At 41.9% G+C, this 21,351-nt stretch overlaps 1 protein-coding gene and 1 long non-coding RNA gene across 5 annotated transcripts in view; one reads left to right on the top strand and one right to left on the bottom strand.

Moving 5' to 3' along the window:
- Rbpms (RNA binding protein, mRNA processing factor) overlaps positions 1 to 744 on the bottom strand; it is a 174,874-nt gene extending 174,130 nt beyond the window's left edge. Inside the window, exon 1 of one of the 3 annotated variants that reach the window (XM_004867657.4) lies at positions 190 to 744. In XM_004867657.4, the coding sequence (XP_004867714.1) occupies positions 190 to 255 (66 nt within the window). In that variant the 5' untranslated portion in view covers positions 256 to 744. The remainder of the gene's footprint in view (positions 1 to 189) is intronic. The other 2 variants (XM_021246664.2, XM_087216958.1) reach the window with 2 other exon arrangements.
- LOC106007951 (uncharacterized) lies at positions 31 to 17,241 on the top strand. Of its 2 annotated transcripts, XR_001182517.3 has the most exons (4): positions 31 to 204; positions 2,404 to 2,786; positions 2,912 to 3,069; positions 16,886 to 17,241. It is a non-coding gene; the product is annotated as an uncharacterized LOC106007951 (long non-coding RNA). The 2 variants fall into 2 exon arrangements; XR_001182516.3 differs by lacking the exon at positions 16,886 to 17,241 and having other exon boundaries at positions 32 to 204; positions 2,912 to 3,084.
- Positions 17,242 to 21,351: the final 4,110 nt, after the last annotated feature.

Here is a 21,351-nt window from a genome sequence, read left to right as displayed (position 1 = left end):
AGGCGCGCAGACACACACACACACACACACACACACACACACGAGCGCGCGCGCGCTCCGGGGCACCCTTGCCGGGCGGTCTGGACCCGGCGACCCCAAGCCCCCCAAGCGTCCACGCTCGGGGTGTGCGGCGGGCGCCCCAGTCCGCTCCCTGCCGGTGCCCGCACTTCCGAGCCCGGGCGCACCTACCTCTTCCTCCTGCAGGTTGGCTTCGCTGGGGGTGTTCTCCTTCTCGGCTTTGCCGCCGTTGTTCATCTTCCCGGTCCTTCCTCGCCGGGCAGGGCTGGGGCGCGGGGCTGGGCGAGGGCGCGCTCGCCCACTGCTGCCTTCCCCGGGCGGCGGCGGCCCGCGACTCAGGAAGTGCGCGCGAGAGCCGGGGCCAGGCGGGGGCCGACGGAGCCGGGACGGAGGCAGGCGACCGGGACCGGGAGGGAGACCTGAAGAGGGCGGGCGGGCGTGAGGGAGGGAAGGAAGGAAAGGAGAAGAAAGGATGGGGCGAGGCGCGCTTCCCAGGAGTTGGGGATGTAGCTGAGTTGGGGCTGGGGACTGCTGCTGCTGCCCAAGCCTAGCAGCTGCCTAAGGAGGGGACGCGGGGTGGCCCGGGAGGCGGAGGAAGAAGAGGAGGAGAAGGAGGAGGAGCGGGAGGAGCGGGGCAGCGGGGTGCGGGGTGCGGGGTGCGGGCCGCGGCTGGGACGCAAGGACCCGGACCGCCGCTGAGCGTGCTCCTGGCAGGCTCCAGCAAGTACGGGATCGAAGCGGCTCCCTCTCGCGCGCCTTCCTCCCTCCCCTCGCCCGTTCCCTCCCTCTCCTCTTTCCTCCGCCCTCCCTGGACCTGGGCTGCAGCCCACGGGGACCGGACGGGGACGGCGAAGCCCCCCGCGGGAGGAGGGGCCGGATGGTGCGCGCTGGGGAGGGGCGGCCGGCCGGGCGGAAGCTCAGACCCCAGCCCGGACGAGGCCGAGTGTCTCTGGCCAGGCCCAGGGGTGCGGAGAGAATACGCACCCCAACCCTGGGTGCCCCTGAGCGGGTCAACCCGCATGTGCCTGAAAAGGGGCGGGAACCAGGCCCGGGCGGTGAGGGGACCCTATACGGGCGCGTGCCACTTTTGTTTGCCTGCTTTTCACGAAGGATTTGCACTCAGACCCCTCATCCAGCCCTTCCTGTCGCTACCACTGAGACCCACTTCTTCCCTCCCTAGTCTGCAGCTTGAAACGACAGGATGAGAGAATTCGGGTGACAGTGGCGACAGCCCACAACCAGTGGACTTTTTGGGGACATAGCTTCCACTCCACTTTAAATGCCCCTGGGGCCTATAAAACCTCTCCAGCCTAGTGGCTGAGCTATTCCTCTCTCCGAGGCTTCCGGTGGCCCCTGATCAGACTGCTCTTACAGCTCTCAGCAGACTGTTCTGAAACCAATTGTTTACCTGGCCGGTTCACTCTTGGGGAGCTCCTTCCTGGAACACAAGACCCTGCCCTGTTTGTCTTTAATCCCACGGCTATTTAAATGGACTCCTTCGTATACTATAGTTAGCTAAGTGAATGTTCCTCACTGCCAGCAGAACTGGAAGGTCAATACAGATGAACTCCTGAAGGTCAAAGCACCAAGTCCCAACTTTTGGTCTGGTCGCCCACAAACCCAGAAGCCCCACATAGCTTCTGTTTCCTCGGCTGTGAAATAGGACAGTTGTATATATCTCCCAGTATTTTAGAGATCGCGTTGATACAGCCATAACATTTAGCACTTGTTCTTGCCCAGTTTAAGTTTACAATACATCGAAGCTAACATTATTATTATTTCTATTTTCTGTTGGCCCTACAGAGCTTTTCCAATACTAGATCAATTAAGCTTTTAAACTTGACTGCTGCAAAGTTAAAATTTTTAAACTCTATGTCTCAGTAGGTTCTGCCTCACTTCTCACTCTTAGGAATTCTCTCTCATAGCATGAGGTTCTTTTCCTGCACAGCACCAATCATAATTTCTAATTATTTGCTTGCTTAACTGTTTATCTTTTTACCCCCACTAGAAATTCTTTACCCTACACTGGTTTAAGTGCTGCTGGTGATGGGGTGGAGGTGCCAGAGGTAGGAGTTGAAGATAAGAGCCCTGCCTTTCGGGAGTTTAAAGTGGTGTTGTGGAGACAAGATACCCAAAACAACTCCACAGCAACATAATCGCAGAATCCTGGTTCAAATTATAAAAAGCAAAACATGCATACACACACACACATGCACGCACACACTTTTTTTTCTTTTAAGTTTAAAGGCGCTATGAAAAGAAAAACAGTGCTGCTTGGACTTATACATTGAGTTTTTCTTGGGGATCTAGAGATTTGGAAAAAGAGTACAAGAAAAAAATGTTTCTGTCCTTTAATTGCTGTCATAATGTCATTGCTTTCCTTAGGAACAAAAGTGTAACCTGGCAAGAAATAAACCAAGAGTCTGTGGAAACTACAACCGAAGATATTCAGAAGCAAGGCTACAATTTATCTGGGGAAACTTTGTTTTGATGCATGGATTGTGTTGATTAGCGGCCCTTCCCACTGCCAGCATTTCCCTGTTACATGACGAACCACGAGGGGGCAATATCTTCCTGAGCAGTAGCTGAGTGGTGGTCTTCGACCCCTGTGCTGGCCAGTAATCCCAGGACTTTGCTCTCCTTGGCCATTCTTGCCTGTTATTGAACGCACTCACAGAAAGGCATTGTTTGGCTGGAGCTTGGCAGGGGCCCAAGAAGAATGACAGTTAATCTAGTCCTTGATGGTTCCAGTCAGACCCCACTTAAAAGTAGGTAGAATATGTTGTGTGATCTCAGGATGCTGGGAGAACTTTCCCTACCCCCATCCAGGGAAAGGTGGGTTAATTCCAAATATAGAACCTAATTTTTTTTTTTTTTTTTTTTTTGTCTTTAGGCCAAACTGGGACTTTGTCCATTGTTAAGTCAGAAACCAGGGGCCAGGGATTTAGCTCAGTGGTTTCGCCACCTGCTGAGCAAGCACAAGGACCTGAGTTCGATCCCCGGTACCAAAAAAAAAAAAAAAGTCAGAAACCTCTGGGATAAGAAACAAAAGTAAGTTCCATTACAGGAGCCTTGTCTGGTTTGTTCATTGTGTTCTCACCATCTAGACAATGCCTAACACATAGTAGGTACTCAATTACTTATAATGAATGAGCACATTAAGTCTTACTTAGCAGTTACTTTTTCTGGGGCTTGAATGACATTATCGGATTTATTCAGGATCTGGGAGGAAAGAATGAATTAGTACAGGTGTCTTAGAATGAATGGAGAGGCACAGAACGTCACTAGAGAGAGTCAGAGCAGTGGTCATTATTCTGCAGGGGGCAGGGCCTAAAAGACCTTAAACAAAATGGGACAGTTGATGAGATTTCAAGAAATAAAAGGGAAACTCACATCAGTCTATTGACACACCAGCCAGTTGAGAAGCTAGCAGGGTTTCCTAATGTCTATAGTTGGGAGGGAGAGTGCAGCATGTTTTCAGAGTGTAAGGCTGGCATAATATGCTGGAATGAAAGGGATTTGTTTCCTGTCATTTCTGCAAAGAATGGTTTAGACTTATTTGGAAGAAAAGTCAAATAATGTATAACCAACAAAACCTAAGAAAAATCTGTAAACAGATCTTCATTATTTATAAAACCTGTGACTTGAGTATGTATGTGGGGTGTGTGTATGTGTGTGCATGCACACATGCGTGTGGTGGGAGGGAAGAATGTACATTCACTCAGGCTATAAATAATCATTATGACTTGTTTACTACTTCAAAGAAAGAAAGTTTCAAAAGTGAGATCTCCTCAGTAGCAATAGTTTCCAGGCATAGTAAGAACTGTAAGACAACAAAGAGATTTTATATCCTGGAAAAATTGGGCTAATGACCAAGAAACATCTGCCCTCTCCCCTGCCCACTGCCTTACCATATTTCTGTCTGACCTACAAGGTTACATGCCAGATTCAAGGGGAAATATCATATGCACCTGTAGTTTTTATTGCTCATCACTGTTTCTCTGGCACGGTTCCTTTTGAGGCTTGCATTGAGAAATCCAAACCCATAATTATGTCTTAAATGTTTGTCTCTGGGAATTTTAGACATTAAAAGGCTATTTTGAGGCTATTTGCATGGCTCAGTCTTTGTACTTAACGCTAGCTTTGCAGCAGAAACCTGCAGTGTCTACCACATGTTGCCAAACCAAAGGAGTTATTGAGGCCAGAGGCTCTGTTCATCCTGACAACTCTCTCTCTCATCCCTCTGCTATCCTCCCCTAGGCTGTCACCATCTTCTCTTGTTCTTATTTATGCATTTTTTAATAGTGGAAAAAGATACATAAAATTTACCACCTTAACTATTTTAAGTGTACAGTTCAGTATTAAGTATATGCACACAGTTGTGTACTGTCCCCCTGATTTTACCTCCTCAGTAATTCTGAGAGGTGCTCACTTGCCTTCAGTCATTTAAGGAAGCCCAGAAAGACTAATACAGAGGACAGTATGGTGGAGGCTGCAGGTCACTGGCTTACAGCCTGAGCTGAGCTCTCAACAGACAGCCAGTACCAATGTGTCTGGTGCTATGATTTATGTACAAGCATTAGCTAGGCATGGTGGTGCATGTCTGTAATCCCAGCACTCAGGAGGCTGAGGCAGGAGTGTCATTGAGAGTTCAAGGCCAGCCTGGGCTACATAGTGAACTCAAGGCCAGCTTAAACTACAAACCAAGACCCTGCCTGAAAAAAGAATCAACCAATGAATAGTGTCCTCAAAAGACACAGGTATTGAAGGAGGGATCCCCAATGTACCAGTGTTCAGAGGTGGAGCCTAGAGAAATGACTGGATCATCAGAGTACTAATTTCATCAATGGCTTGGTGAGTTGATAGCTGAATGGGCTATTGGGTGATCTGGGCTGGGTTGGAGGAAGTAGCTCACTAGGGGCATGCCATTGAATGCTATATCTGTCCCTGGCCTCTTCTACCATTTCCTGGCTGCCATTAGATGAGCAGCTTCCTCTGCCACACCCTTCTGCCTTATTGTTTCTGCCTCTTCACAAGCTTAAAGTAGTGGAGCTGGCCAACCTTGCACTGAAACCTCTGACCCTGTGAGGCAGAATAAACCTTTTTTCCTTTAAGCTGTTTTTCTCAGGTACTTTGTCACAATGATGGAAAGCTGGCTATCACACCAGGCTTGTGAGTGAACTGTATACAAAGTAGATGCTCAACCAGGAGTTGAGCTGCCTAGCCAATCCCATGTGAAACAGGGATGATTTTTCTTCAGGAAACTATTAGCAAAAAAATGAATGCTGTTCTTTTAAGTTGCTGGGATTTTTTTGTTATACAACAATATATGACTGAAACATAATTGCATGTCTAGAAGTGGGGTCCTGGTGTGTGGTCCTACTCAGTGGCTTTGGGATCAGGTGAAAGTGGAAGCTAGCAGAACCTTGAGGGCTCTGTCAATGAAGAACACTCTTAAAGGACAGTAAGAATATTGTTATTGTAGGCTGGACCTGGTTTAGGAATTGGAAGAGCAATTAGCCAAATGAGCCTGCAGTTACATGAAAGATAGAAAAAAGTACTTAATAAACATGTAGACCTTGCTATGGAGATTTCTGGAGAAAATCTTGAAATGATTGAATGGTATTTAGTTACTTATTTTGCAGTGCTGGAGAGTGAATCCAGGGCCTCACACATGCTAGGCAAGTGCTCTACCACTGAGCTACAACCCCAGCCTAAATAGTTTCTTTTGGATGCTTATGATACACTACCAGAGAAGTGAAGTGACGTTAAAAAAAGGAAGTGTTCTATTTTCCATCAGAATTAGAAGAAACGGGACTTGGATTAGACAATTAGAGAAGCCAGGACTTGGAAGGTTTGAAAAAAAATGTTCTCATGGGACAGGGATTTAGCTCAGTGGTTCTGCCACCTGCCTCCCAAGTGCAAGGTCCTGAGTTCGATCACTGGTACCCCCCCCAAAAATGTTCTCATTCCTAGCTTCTTTAAAGGATAAAACTTAAAATTAGAAATGGCTTAAGAACAAAGGTGAAATGCGGAATGCTACCAGGAAAACATGATCTTAGGTAAAGTTCAGGATTACAATGTTGATAGAAGACCCTGGGGAAGGTGGTTTCAACAGTGGTCCCCAACTACCTGCTGGTGTTCAACCTGTGTGTGGTCCCCCTTCTTGGACTATGAACTGGACCTACTGACTTACTTTTAATTAATACAACATGGACAAAAAACAAAAAAGACTGGCTCATGTTTTACACACCCATCTTTGCTGTCACTCACTGCCTTTGATGGAAGCCAGCTGCCCCAATGTGAAGGCCACAACATGGAGAGACCCATGTGGTGAGGAATGGCGAAGACCTACATCTAGAAACCAATAAGGAACTGGCTTTCACTCCAATGACCCACAGGGAACTGAGCTCTGACCACAACCATATGAGTAAACTTGTAAATAGATTCTCCCTAGGTGGAATCTGTTGATAAATCCTGTTAGTACTAAACATTTAGATATCCCTAAATTCCATTATAAAACCCTAATCTCCAGGGTGATGGTAGTAGGGTAAGGCCTTTGAGAAGTAACTGGGTTTAGATGTGATGATGAGAGTGGCACCCCCCTGATGGAGTTACTGTCCTTAGAAGAAGAAGAAAACATGCCATAGCTTCCTTTCTCTCTGTCATGTAAGTACACAGTGAGAAGGTGGCCATCTGCAAGCCAGGAGGAGGGCCTGCAACAGGAACCAAATTGTCTAGAACCTTGATTTTGGATTTCCCAGCCTCTACAGCTGTCTGTTGCTTAAGTCACCCAGCCCACGTTATTTTATTATGGCAGCCTGTGTGGCTTAAACAGTAATTGATAACCAAGAAGTGGGGTGCTATTGTAACACTAAAAGTGTAGAAGTAGCTCTATTTTTTGTTTTTTTTTCTTTTTGTGGTGTTGGGGATTGAAGCCAGAGTTTTCTGCATGCTAGGGAAACCCTCTACCACTGAGCTATATCAGCCTCTGGAACTATTTTTAGAACTAGGGAATAAGTAGACACTGGAAGAGTGTTGAGGTGCATGCCAGAAAAGCTAAGATTGCTATGACAGGATTGCTAAAGGTGATACTGGTGAGGTCTATGCATGCCCTACGGAGGTCGCGAGTTGCCCAGAACACGGTGAATCAGCCCACGCCCCAGCAACAATCCACTGGACACCACCACCACCCCGCTCCTCTATACAGCCACCTGGTTCAACACTACAAAGATGCAGAGGACACTGGACCACCAGACCACTGTACTGAGTCCTGCCACTCCCAGCCCAGAGGTAGGGGCTTCTGAGCCACCATCCCACTGCTCCTGGTCCAGAGGAAGGGGCTTCCCAGCCACCATCCCTCCCCCTGGTCCCAGCCCAGAGGAAAGGGCTTTTGGGCCACCATCCCTACTGCTGCTCCTGGCCCCTGTCCCACCTCTCCCAGCTCAGAGGAGGTAATCCGTGCAGGTGCTAACAGCCCCCCACCCAGTTGAAATGAGAAAACACATAGATAAGTCTCAAAACCAGACTCCCAGATCACTTACAGCAACCCCAAAGGGAAATGAGATGGAACACTCTGATACTCAACCACCTGGACCCACTGAACTAGCAACAAAAGGGGATCTGGAAAAAATGAAATCAGAAATAATTTCTCAGATAATAGGAGAAACTGTGCCCCTAGTGCAAGACATGATTAATAAATCTAGAGAAAAGGTGAGGAACATGATGGAATCCCAACATAGGAAACAAATGGAATCCATAAAACAGATGCAAATAGAGTTCCAGGAGATGAAAAACTCCATTGAAAGTCTACACAGCAGAATGAGCCAATGTGAGGACAGAATTTCAGATATGGAAGATAAGATTGCAATTAGTAACCAGGAAAAGAAAAATTGCTTCAAAATTATAAGAGAACATGAGAAATCAATCCAGCAGCTGCTAGATGATGCAAAGAAGAATAACATAAGACTGATTGGGCTCAATGAAGAAACAGGAGAGAGTGCAGATGACATAAAAGAACTCTTCACAGAAATAATGGCAGAAAACTTCCCAAGCAGGGGAAAAGAGCTTGACATACAGATAAGTGAGGCATATAGGACTCCAAATAGCCTTCATCAAAAAAAATCTACACATAGGCATATAATTGTTAAGATTCCAGAAACTCAACAGAAGAACAAAGTTCTACAACCAGTTAGAGAAAAGAAACAAATCACATACACAGGAAAGCCCATCAGAATCACAGCAGACTTCTCAACACAAACCATCAAGGCAAGAAGAGCTTGGAGTGACATATTCCAAGCCCTAAAAGAAAACAGCCTCCAACCCAAATTGATGTACCCTGAAAAATTATCTTTCAAAATTGATGGAGAAATAAGATACTTTCGTGACAAAGAGCACCTTAGGAACTTCATGAATACCAAACCAGAACTCCAAAGAATTTTACACAATAGCCTAGAAACAGACATTGAGGATCACAGCACCAGGGAGCAAAGCTGAATGAACCCATCTGGCATGACAAGAAATTAAATGCAAAGAGGAAGAACCCAGCAAAAAGAAAAAGTCATGGCAATGACAAGTCAATACGTTGCAGTTATAACCATCAATGTTAATGGTCTCAATTCACCAATCAAAAGAAATAGACTGGCAGAATGGGTCAAGAAGCAAAATCCAACAATATGCTGCATGCAAGAAACACACTTAAGTCAAAAGGAAACTCATAGAATGAAAGTTAAAGGGTGGAAAACAATACTCCATGTGACGGAAACCCGAAAAAAAGCAAGAGTAGCTATCCTCTTTGCAGATCAAGTAGATTTCAAACCAACACTGATGAAGAGAGATGAAGAAGGACACTACATCCTTGTAAAGGGAAGAATCCAAGAGGAAGAGATGACAATCATAAATATCTATGCACTAAACACTAGTGCACCCAACTATATAAAACAAATACTAACGGACATGAAAAGTCATATATGCACTAATACAATTGTAGTGGGGGACCTCAACACCCCACTGTCACAAATAGATAGATCAACTAGACAAAAAATATGTAATGAAATACTAGAACTCAATCGAACTCTTGAACAAATGAACTTAACAGATGTTTACAGAGTGTTCCACTCCACAAAATCAGAATACACATTCTTCTCAGCTGCACATGGGTCATTCTCCAAAATAGACCACATACTCACATATAGAACATGTTTAAGGAAGTGCAAAGGAACTGAAGTTATCCCTTGTATATTATCAGACCATAGTGCGATGAAATTGGAGATCCATAGCAAAAGAAACTCAAAAAATTTCATAAATACGTGGAAATTGAACAACACACTTCTGAATAACCAATGGGTCACAGAGGAAATTAAAGAAGAAATCAGACAGTTCCCTCAATTAAATGACAATGACAAATCAACATATTGGAATCTATGGGAAACAATGAAAGCAGTCTTATGAGGGAAATTCATAGCAGTGAATATGCATATTAGGAAAACAGAAGGAGCCCAATTGAACAACCTGATGCTGAACCTCAAGCTTCTAGAGAAGAAGAGCAGGACAACCCCAAAGCTCATACAAGGGAGAAAATTATAAAAATCAGAGGAGAAATCAATGCAATGGAGACTAAGACAACAATACAAAAAAATTAATGAAGCCAAGAATTGGTTCTTGGAAAGAATCAACAAAATTGACAAACTCTTAGCCAACCTTATCAGAAAAAGGAAAGAAAAGGCCCAAATCCATGCAATTAGGAATGAAAAGGGTAAAATTACAACAGACCCAGCAGAAATTCAGAGGATCATCAGTACCTACTTCCAGAACCTATACGCCAATAAGATGGACAACACAGAAGAAATGGACAGATTCCTAGATACATATGAATTACCAAAGTTGAACGAAGAAGACCTAAAAATTGTGAACAACCCAATATCAACCAATGAAATTGAAAATGTAATTAAAAACTTATCAACTAAGAAAAGCCCAGGCCCTGATGGCTTCACTGCTGAATTCTACAAGATTTAGAGGAACTACTGCCACTACTGTTTAAACTCTTCCATGAAATTGAAAGAGAAGCAATACTCCCAAATTCATTCCTGGAAGCAAGCATCACTTTGATCCCCAAAGCAGAGAAAGACCCAACCAAAAAGGAGAGCTATAGGCCAATCTCACTAATGACAATAGATGCAAAAATCCTTAATAAGATAATGGCAAACAGAATGCAGAAGATCATCAAGAAGATCATTCACCCTGATCAAGTGGGATTCATCCCAGGGATGCAGGGATGCTTCAACATATGAAAATCAATCAGTGTAATACACTATGTCAATAGAGCCAAGGACAAAAACCATATGATTATCTCCATAGACGCAGAAAGAGCATTTGACAAAATCCAACATGCATTTATAATAAAAACCCTACAAAAAATTGGAATAGATTGTCTCTACCTCAAACTGATAAAAGCAATCTATGAAAAGCCAACAGACAATATCATACTAAATGGTCAAAAACTGAAATCCTTCACACTCAAATCAGGAACAAGACAAGGATGTCCACTATCACCACTCTTGTTCAATATAGTTCTGGAAACATTAGCCATGGCAATTAGACAAGAGAAAGAAATGAAAGGAATAAAGATAGGAAATGAAGAAGTCAAATTGTCATTCTTTGCAGATGACATGATACTCTATATAGAAGACCCCAAGAACTCCACCAAAAGTCTTCTAGACTTAATAACCAAATTCAGTCAAGTAGCTGGTTACAAGGTCAACACACAAAAATCAATAGCTTTCCTCTACACCAATGACAGACTCACTGAGAGAGAAATAGGGCAAATAATTCCTTTCACAATAGCATCCAAAAAACTGAAATACCTAGGAATCACCCTAATGAAAGAAATCAAAGACCTCTTCTCTGAAAACTGTGGCACTCTGAAAAGAGAGATTGAAGATGATATCAGAAAATGGACAGACATCCCCTGCTCCTGGGTAGGAAGGATTAATATAGTGAAAATGACCATACTTCCAAAACTGCTATATAGATTTAATGCAATTCCAATTGAGATCCTAGCAGCATACTTCATGGACCTTGAGAAAACAATCCAAAAGTTAATTTGGAAGAAGAAGAGACCCAGAATAGCAAAACCAATTCTAGGTAACAGAGACATGGCAGGGGGTATCACAATCCCCAACCTGCAACTCTACTACAAAGCTACTGTGATAAAAACAGCATGGTACTGGCAAAGAAACAGACTTGAGGACCAGTGGAACAGATTAGAAGATGCAGAAACAATGCCAGACACACCCAGCCATCTCATCTTCGATAAAGGAGCCAAACACCCTCACTGGAGGAAAGATAGCCTCTTTAATAAATGGTGCTGGAAAAATTGGGCTTCAACTTGCCAAAAATTAAAACTAGACCTATATCTCTCACCACGAACTAAACTAAAATCAAAATGGATTAAAGATCTAAATATTAAAATAGAAACTCTGAACCAGTTGGAGCAGAGGTTAGGTAGAATTCTTGAAGACATCGGTATAGGAAAAGATTTTATGAACAAAACCTCAGTTGCCCATGAACTAGCAGAAACAATCAATAAGTGGGATCTCTTCTTATTAAAAAGCTTCTGCACAGCAAGAGAAACCACCAGCAGTGTGAAGAGACAAACCACAACGTGGGAAAAAATCTTCACCTGCTCTTCCTCAGACAAAGGTCTACTATCTCAAATCTATAAAGAACTTAAAAAGATCAGACCTCTCAAATCTAAAGACCCAATCTGAAAATGGGCATCTGAAATGAACAGACATTGCTCAGACAAAGAAGTAGAAATAGCAAATAAATACATGAAAAAATGTTCAACATCACTGGTCATTTGAGAGATGCAACTGAAAACAACGCTGAGATTCCACTTCACTCCAGAAAGAATGGCTGCTATCATGAAATCAACCAATAACAAATGCTGGAGGGGCTGTGGGGAAAGAGGAACCCTGCTCCACTGCTGGTGGGAGTGTAGACTGGTGCAAGCACTGTGGAAATCAGTATAGAGATACCTCAAAGAACTAGGACTGGAAGTCCCATTTGACCCTGCTATTCCACTGCTGGGGATCTTCCCCAAACAATTAAAGAATCATACCACAGTGATATATGTGCGCCCATGTTCGTAGCAGCACAGTTTGTGATAGCTAAAACTTGGAAACAGCCCAAATGTCCATCAACTGGAGACTGGATAAAGAAAATGTGGGTTTTTTTATAAAATGGAGTACTACTCAGCCATAAAAAATGAGACATTAGAGACATTTATAGCTAAGTGGATGCACATTGAGGTGATACTCTTAAGTGAAATAAATAGGACACACATGTATAAATACCAAATAGTTTCTCTGGTGTGAGAAACTGAAAGTGTAAATAAGGACTAAAATGTATAATAGGTCATGTGAAATAGGAAGAAAAGGGGTAAAGGGGAAGGAAGTGGGAGGGCTAGGGGAAAGGATAGAAGGGAATGGGATTAATATGAGAAAATGGAAAAATAGGAACAAAATCTTTGTAAATAGGGAGGACTGGAGGGGTTGAAGGGAGGGCTGGGCAAGGGTGAAAAATAAGAACCAAGAGAGACTATGTAAAGGCGCAAATTTCCAATGATGAATGTTATTATATTGTATACCTAAAATGTACCAATGATTAGAATGAATAATTGATAATGCAAAATAGGAAGAAAAGGTCCAAAGTGGTAGGGGTATTGGGAGGGGCAGGGGAAAGGAAAGGAGGGAAAGGAAAAATGATGAGAAATGGAAAAAATGGAAATAAAGTCTTTGTAAATAGGGAAGGGTGGAGGGCGTGAAGGGAGGGCTAGGAATGGTGCAAAAATAAGAACCAAAATGCATCATGTAAAGGTACAATTCCCAATGAGAAATGTAATTGTGTTGTGTACCTAAAATGTACCAATAAAAGAATTAAAAAAAAAAAAAAAGGTGATACTGGTGAAGTCTCAGAAAGAAAAGGGGAGCGCTATCAAGAAAACTGCCAGGTGCTGTTGCACATGCTTGTAGTTCCTACTTGGAGGCTGAGGCAGGAGGATCAGAAGCTCAAGGCCAGCCTGGGCAATTTAGCAAGACCATGTCTCAAAATAAAAAGTAATGGGCTGGGGATTTAGCTCAGTGTTTCCACTGCCTGTTTTGCAAGCACAAGGTCCCGAGTTTCATCCCCAGTACCAACAAAACAAAACAAAAACAACAATAAAAAGTAAATCTGGGTATTGTGGCACATACCTGAAATCTCAGCACTCTGGGAGGCTGAAGCAGGAGGATAGCAAGTTCCAGCCCAGTATGAGCAACTTAATGATTTAGTGAGACCCTATCTCAAAAAAATTTTAAAGGGGTGGGGTAGGTCAGTGTGAAGTCCCTATGTTCAATTCTACCCCTACAAAAAAGTCCTTGGTGTGTGTGTGTGTGTGTGTGTGTGTGTGTGTGTGTGTGTTACAGTATGGTGCTGGAGACTGAACCTAAAACCTTACCACATGCTAGCCAAGTGCCCTACAACTGAGCTACATCCCAGCCTCATGGTCTAGTGTTTTGTGGAAGCTAGAACTTGCAAGAAATGAAATTGGATATTTAACTTGGAGATTTCTAAGCAACGTGTGGAAGTAATGACTTGATGCCTACTGACTGTTTAAAAGTAAAATGTGAGAAAAAAAAAAAGAACTGTTAAGAAAAACTGCAACTTAAACTTTTTGAAAATTCTCAGTCTTTCCAGATTCCCAGAACTGAGAAAATGTGTTCAGAAAAGAACACTAAGGGCATGATTGATGGACTATTTGATAAAGAGATTAGGACAGGTAAGAGATTAGAATAAGTATAATCAGCCATCTCTACAGAAGCCATGGGATTTTAATGGCAGAAATACCACTAGCATTAAAGGAATAGGGAAAATGGAGTGGAGTGAAGGAAGGTTAGAGTTATGCAATATTCTTCAAGAAACAGAAAGGAAGACCCCACAGTAGTTTGAAGGTAGTCAGGGCTCATGCTCCCAGCACTGAGGGACAGTCTGAGTGACAGAGCTGTCTCCACCTTGCGTGGGACCCCGATCTAGTGGAACTGTGTGGTAGGCCCTTGCAGAGAGCTACTTGGGTGGTCCTCCACAGAGCTGAAGGGATAGGACCCCAGTAGGTCCAGAAGGCAAGACTCCTACCCACTGGTCATTAAGGCAGAGCATCAAGCCCAATAGGATTATTCTTTTTTTTTTTTTTGGTACTAAGGATCGAACTTGGGACCTGGTGTTTGCAAGGCAGGTGGAGGATCCACTGAGTTAAATCCCCGGCCCCCAGTAGGATTATTCTTGAGGTTTAAAAATCTTGTAGTATTTACCCTGTTCAGTTTTGAATTTGTGTGGAACCCATCACCCTTTTCCTCCTTCCCATTTCTCACTTTTGGAATGAGAATGTTAATCCCATGGCGCTGTATTTTAGAAGCATAGAACTCATCTGGATTCCTAGATTCACAGGTAGAGAGGAATTCTGCCTCAGGGTGAAGTGTACCTTAGGTCCCACCCATATCTGATTTAGATGCTGTGTAAATGAGATCCTAGACTTTAGAGTTGATGCTGGCATGAATTAAGTAAGACTGAGGGCTGCTGAGGTGGAATGGATGTATTTTGCTTATGAGAAGGATATGAGTTTGGAGGAGCTAGTGGAGAAAGAATGACTAAAACAAGACATACCCTTGGATGACACCTTGGTCTCAACCTTTGACAGAATTTTAGGCAGATTTTAGCCTAAGCAGCACCTGGACTCCTAACAGAAACAGAGATAATAATAGTTTGTTGTTTTAAGTCATTAAGTTTTGGACGTAACATGTTATCCAAGATAGATATGTTGACACCCTGCAGGGTTTAAGGTGGTAGTTATAAGTTGCTTAACGATTGGAATACATAGTAATATTGTAGTTTTGAGTGATTTTTTTGTTGTGCAAACATCATGGTGAACTTACACAAACTAAGACAGCTACAACATTGGTAGGTGATATAATCTTACAGCACCATAGCTGTACATGTGGTTCATCTTTGACTGAAACCTGCACCTGGACCCATGTCTCATCGATCCCTTCAACTAGACGATAGGGCTTCTAACAATTCATAGGGTGTTGCCTCACAACAGCGTCACATTAGCCCAAGGTAGAACAGGGTCTGTCTTAGAAAGAGACAGAAGTGTTGATTTTGTCTTAGTGAGACAATGATAACTTCTTTTATTTTTTTTTCTTTTTTGGGGGTGGGGGTTCAGGGTTAGGGATTGAACCCAGGGCTTTATACATGTTAGGTAAGCATTCTACCCTTAAGCTACATCCCTCAGCACAATTATAACTTAAAGTATTAGATACTTGTGGCTTTTTAAGGATTTTTATTTCAGCTTACAATGAAATAGAGGTGGTGCATAATCAAGAGTCCTTTGAGAGTTCAATTTTTTTTTTTTTGGTACTGGGGATTGAACTCGGGTCCTTGAGCTTATGCAGCAGGCGATGAAACCACTGAGCTAAATCCCCAGCCTGAGAGTTCAATTTTATAGGCAGGACACAGGCCAAAGAAACCTACTTATTGCAACTATTGGCTCTTTCCAAAAGGAAAAATGACCCAAAGATGGAGCAAAGAATCACTAAGAATTATTTCCAAAGAGCAGGAATGGGTCTCATAAGAAACTGGTATAACTCCACTAGCTGGACCATTTTCTGCATGTCTGTCTCATTTTCTCCCCCTTTTTGAAAGGGAGTATCTATTATAGGTTTTCTACCCCTTCCATAGTGTTAGATGTTGGATATATGGAGATCAGATGCTTCATCTTTTTGGTGCATTGGCCTTCACATTGAATGATTTGATCAAGTGTGACTCCTTCAGCTCTGACATCTCAGAACACGGGTCTGAGGACACAGTTGTACTATGTCTGAAGACCCACAGTCAAGAAACTGCACCTAATTGGGAGTGATGGTGTATACCTGTAATCCCAGCACTCAGGTGTCTCGGGTAGGCCTCACAAGCTCAAGCCCAGCCTGGGCAACTAGTGAGAATTTTCTCAAAATTTAAAAAAAAAAAATTTTTTTTTAAAGGGCCAGGAATGTAGCTCAGTGTGAAGATACTGGTTCAACCCCCAGTACTACCAAAAAAATCCACAAAAAACAAAAAACCCAAAACAAAAAATCTATACCCAAAGAGCTACTTTTGCACTTGGGTCCAATTTATATAACACTATCCTATTTCTTTTTCTTTTTTGTCAGTACTAGAGATTGAACCTAAGAAGTGCCAAGCTACATCTCCATCTCTTTATTTGATTTTTTTAATATTGAGACAAGGTCTTGCTAAGTTGCCCGGGGGGGCCTCAAACTTGTGATCCTCCTGCCTCAGTGTCCTGAGTAGCTGGAATTACAGCTGTATCCTAGACTAGAGTTTGGCAAACTTTTTCTTTATAAGGCCAGATAGCAAATAATTTTAGTCTTTGTAGGTCATATATGTGACCCCCAGTGTGTATTCTTCTTTGTTTTTGTTTTTTACAACCCTTTAAAATTTTAAAAGTCAATCTTATCTCAGGAGCTCTATAAAATAGGGCATGGGCCAGACTTGGCCCTGAGGGTGTTCTATGCTCACTGCTTTCCTGGATTATGAACTGATGTACAATAAGATGACATATTTTGGTCTTTTAGGGGAGGAAATAACTATATTTATCAGATAGGAGGAACATTCATTATTGTGGCCACAAAGTTGACGGTGTTACCTATCTTCCAAGATAACTCCAAATAATTTCATCATTTGTAACATGTGCATCACTCCTGCCATCAAGACATGGGACTTGTGTGTCCTCCCCTTGAATCTAAACTGAGCTTATCCCTACTTTGACCAACAGAGTGCAAAGGAACTGACATTCTGGGAATTCTGAGTGCAGACATTCAAAAATCCTGGCAGCTTCCATTTCCTCCCTCTTGGAATCCAACTTTCATATAATGGAAAGCCCAGGCAGTCACTTGGAGAAGCCTACGTGAAGGAAATTCAAACCTTATTCCCACCTGCTAGACCATCATCTAAGTTCCCTGCTGACAGCCAGCACTGACAACCAGCCTGTGAGTCAGCCATCTTGGAAGCATGTTAAACCTCCATGTTTAGCCACCCCAGCCCATACAACTGGGTTAGAGGCAAGCTATCTTCTCAGAATCCTGCAAAAATTGCCTATATCTTTGTGAAAAATAAATGGTTATTGTTAAACCACCAGGCTTTGGGTGGTTACTTATATAGCAAAATATAATTAATACACTGGGTTGGGAAAAATGTAAGCAAAGTTCTCAGGAAACCAGAAATCACTGGGCATTTTCAAGGATTAGCAAGCATAGTAATCCCTGGCATAAAAGATCTATAAAACAACAACTCATAAATCTTATTTGTAAATATACTTTTTTTGCTAAAAGATATTAAAGTGGAATGGAATAATACATGTGGTCCTTTCAGAATCATAATAAAAGTTGTTGAAAGTGTGATAAGTAGAAAGCACAAAGCCAGAATGAGGCATGAGTATTGGGCAGCTGGCCATCACATTCAGGATTATGTGACTTTTTCTGTCGCTAAACCTTATGGCATCTGTGGTTTGAATTTGGGGCTCAGGGAAATGATATATTAGCAAATGGTCTCTGGTCTTTAGAGAACCACAAACAGTCAAATGGTAAATTATAAATTTTGAATGTCTGGTATAGTCTAACTTGTCTAGAATGTGAACCTACAATGAGTGTTAGGAGATAAGGCTAAAGATTTCGTTCATTTAGTCTTTTTTTTTTGGTACTGGGGATTGAACTCAGGTCCTTGAGCTTGTGCAGCAGTGGGGCATTTAGTCATTTTTAAGAACTTCCCTTTAGAAAGAAATCTTGAGTAGCTTGTAAGATAGATTTGGATGAGACGGGACAGGAAATGGGAAACAGTGATATGAGTGGTCTGTGGGTGAGTGATGAAGAAAGGATGGGAAGGAAAGCCATTTCTAAGGGAGAAGCTACACGATTTTGACCAGTGACTGAATGTAAGGGCTGAAGGAGAATAAGCATCTCACCTAACACCCAAAAGTTCAAGGCTGGCAGAATGGTAAATGCCAACTCCAAAAAAGGGAAGAAAAGAAGGAAGGAAGGACAGAGGGAAGGAGGAAATGAGGGAACTAAGCAAGAGGTCGGGGCATGGTGGTGATTGCTTGTAATCCCAGCACTCTGGGAGGCTGAGGTGGGAGGATTGCAAGCTACAGCCCAACATGGGCAATTTAGACCCTGTCGCAAAAAAAAAGAAAAAAAAAAAAATCACAGGTGAACTTAAAACAATAAGAGGCCAGAGAATAGAAACTTAGGAAATATCTATATTTGGAAGGAGAAAGAAAAGAGAGACCAAGTAGTCAGATGTAAGAGGAAAATAAGAACACTGATAAAAACAATAAATAGCAGCTACCAGCACTGAGCAGTGGAATGTGTTACAACTTTTCCGAGAAGGGCAGGGGATTTAGCTCAATCATTCCACCACTTGCCTCAAAAGCAGAAGGACCCAAGTTCCATCCCCAGTACCAAAAACAAAAACAAACTTTTCCGAGGATTGTCAGACTTTGCTGATTGAAGATAGCAGGTTAAACATACACATTTCTATCCACTCTCCCCAAACCTCCAATAACAACACAAAAAGGACTTGTTGTCATCATCATTTTAAGACACAAATTCACAACGATAAAAACAAAAGGGGAGAAAAGTGGACAGAAACCTCAGCTACCAAATCCCCCGGAGACTCAGGCTCTGGCAGCAGCTGGCAACTGGTGACAGTGAGCGCTGGCTGTGGCCTGGAGGCTTCACAATGGTTTGCATCCAGATCCCTCTTTTTTCATCTTTATTATAAATTGTACATTTTAAAATTTCTCTCTTCATTTTAGAAATATCCTGCCAGAAAAAGAAAAATAGGCATAGCTCCCTTCTTATTAGAAGTTTATTTTTTTTCTGGGCTCTATGTACATCGGTACTTGCCTAGCATATGCAAGGCCCAACCACTGAAAAAAATCATTTTTCTCATATGAAAAAGGTTTTTATTGAATCAGCATAAATGTAAAATATATATATTTAAAGGGAAAAACATGACTAATGAAGTAGAGTAAGCATTTTTGTCGTGTATAAATTTAGGGTTTAGGTAATCACAAGCATTACTGTAATTTTCACCTTATGTGAACCACTTTAAAATGTGCAAAATGTGCCTTTCTTTTTTTTTTTGGTACCAGGGATCAAACTCGGGACCTTGCGCTTGCAAGGCAGGCGCTGGAACCACTGAGCTAAATCCTCAGCCCCGAAATATGCCTTTCTTGAGGATGACTAACCATTATAAATGTTAACTGCACATTCACCAGCTGAAAGGCTTGAAGTAACTGGGTGTTATGGAAAACAGTATGGAGTTTCCTCAAAAAAATTAAAAATAAAATTTTTGCAGCAGTACCCCTAATGGGTATACAGAGAGAGGAAATGAAATCAGTATGTTGAGCTATCTGCACTTCTGTGTTCACTAGAGCCCTGTTCACAACATCCAAGATGTAGAATCAAACTAAGTGTCCATCAATGGACGAGAAGATAAAGAAAATATGGTATATACACACAATGCAATACTATTTAACCTTAAAGAAGGATATCTGTAATCTGTGACAACATTGACAATCCATGAAGATATTATATTAAGTGAAATAAGCCAGCCACAAAGACAAATACCACATGATCTCTCTTTTATGTGGAATCTAAAAAAAGTCAAAATCAGAAGAGAGCAATCAGAGAAAGGGATGGCTATTACCAGGATCTGGACCTGAAAGGAGTGGGGGATGTTAGTCAAAGGATACAAAATTTCAGACAGATAGGGAGAATAAATTCAAGAGAGCTATTGTATGTACCACATGGTGGCTATAATTGATAACAACAGATCATATACTTTAAAATTGCTTAAAAGTAGACTTTTAGTCTTCTCATCATAAATAAATATGTGATATAGGGCATATGTTAACTAGCATGAGTTAGTCATTCAAAACATTATGTTGTCCATCATAAACATATACAATATTTATTTGTCAATTAAAAAATAAATTAAAATAAGTGAATACTCTATAGTTCAATGTAGGACATAAAGTTGTAATACATATAATCATCAATACACTACAGAAAAAATGAATCTTGGGGTTATTTTCTTTTTTGGTACCGGGGATCGAACTCAAGACTTTGCACTTGGGAGGCAGGTGGCGGCACCACTGAGGTAAATCCCTGGCTCAGATATTTTCATTTTTGTCTAATATGTTCTTTGAATGGCACTTTTCAACCAAGTTATTAATTTGTCTAATTGTTTTAAATCCGGTTTCATCGGTGTTTAAGATATATATTTTTGCTGGGCATAGTGGTGCACACCTGTGATCCCAGCACTCAGGAGGCTAAGGTGGGAGGATCACCGCAAGTTCAAGGTCAACCTGGGCTACATAGTGAGTCAAGGCCAGCCTGAATCACATAGCAAGACCCTGTCTCAACAAACAAAATAAAAATAACATTTTTATGTTTGTTCATTTGTTTTTTGTACCGGAGATCAAACTCAGGACCTTGCACTTGCGAGGCAGGTGGCGGAACCACTGAGCTAAAGCCCTGGCCCAAAAATAACATTTTTAAAAGCATCATGACTTATACTGTATAAATGAATTTGCATTAGAAATATATTATGAATATTTATTCATGTGAAGACATCTAGATTTTTCCAATCTCATCTTTTTCTAATATTTGAAAAAAAAATTTTAATTTAATTAATTAATTTATTTTTGGAGACAGGGTCTCATTATGTAGTTTAGGCTGATCTTGAATTCACTATGTAGCTCAAGCTGATCTCAAAATCATGGCAATCCTTCTTCCTCAGCCTCCCAAGTGCTGGGATTAGAGGTGTGCACCACCATGCCTGGTGTCTTTTTTAAAAAACTGTGTAGAATTTCACTGCGTATGGATGAGCCCTATGTGGATGGACACTTAGGTGGTTTGTAGTTTTAAAAAAATATTCAACAATTCTGTGATGAACACCTTGTACAAATATATCTGTAAATTCCCTGATTATTTCTTTAGAATATATTCTAAGAAAATACTAGGCTAGGCACTTTTGAAGTATAAAGACTTACACTCAGAAGGCTGACATACTTTGCCCTTTTACCTAGAGTGCGAAAGTGACCATTTAATTACAGCACTCCAGCACTGGAGAAATATTTTTTCATTTTGCCAATCTGTTAGTGAAAAGTGATAAAATATAATTCTTTTAATTTATAGTTCTTGATTATTAGCTTAGATGATCATGGTTTCATTTATT

This window comes from Heterocephalus glaber, unplaced genomic scaffold, assembly GCF_053883595.1.
Source record: "Heterocephalus glaber isolate CG9 unplaced genomic scaffold, H.glaber_assembly_v1.0 deba00001461, whole genome shotgun sequence".
NCBI classification, from domain to species: domain Eukaryota; kingdom Metazoa; phylum Chordata; class Mammalia; order Rodentia; family Bathyergidae; genus Heterocephalus; species Heterocephalus glaber.
Note: the sequence above shows the minus strand (reverse complement) of the source record. Positions and strands in the feature narration are given on the sequence as shown.